The sequence below is a fragment of the Egretta garzetta genome, unplaced genomic scaffold, assembly GCF_000687185.1.
Source record: "Egretta garzetta isolate BGI_Z169 unplaced genomic scaffold, ASM68718v1 scaffold108, whole genome shotgun sequence".
Classification (NCBI taxonomy): Eukaryota; Metazoa; Chordata; class Aves; order Pelecaniformes; family Ardeidae; genus Egretta; species Egretta garzetta.
This window is the reverse complement of record NW_009260614.1, coordinates 8,411,930-8,412,273: the sequence shown is the minus strand read 5'-3', so window position 1 is coordinate 8,412,273 and position 344 is coordinate 8,411,930. Positions and strand designations below refer to the sequence as shown.

The window sequence follows — 344 nt, the reverse complement described above, 5'->3', positions numbered from 1 at the left end:
CTGGGCACGGGGGACGTGCTGACCTTCTATGATGGGGACGACCTGACAGCGCGCATCCTGGGCCAGTACACGGGTGCCCGTGGCCGCTTCAAGCTCTACGCCTCCACTGCCGACGTCACCGTCCAGTTCCAGTCGGACCCTGGCGCTGGCACCTTCGCCTATCAGCAAGGCTTTGTCATCCACTTCTCCGGTGAGCCCCATGGTGGGATGGCATCCCTGGTGTCCCCGGCATCCCTGGTGTCTCCACCGCCCTGCTCACCCCACCGTCCCCACAGAGGTCCCCCGTAATGACACCTGCCCCGAGCTGCCGGACATTGCCAATGGCTGGAAGACGCCTCGCAGCC

General features: G+C 65.7%; 1 protein-coding gene across 1 annotated transcript in view; it reads left to right on the top strand.

Moving 5' to 3' along the window:
- Positions 1 to 344, top strand: part of SEZ6 (seizure related 6 homolog) — a 10,709-nt gene that overhangs the window by 8,953 nt on the left and 1,412 nt on the right. The window contains 2 exon segments of the mRNA XM_035900563.1: positions 5 to 190; positions 276 to 341. Coding sequence (XP_035756456.1) covers positions 5 to 190; positions 276 to 341 — 252 coding nt within the window.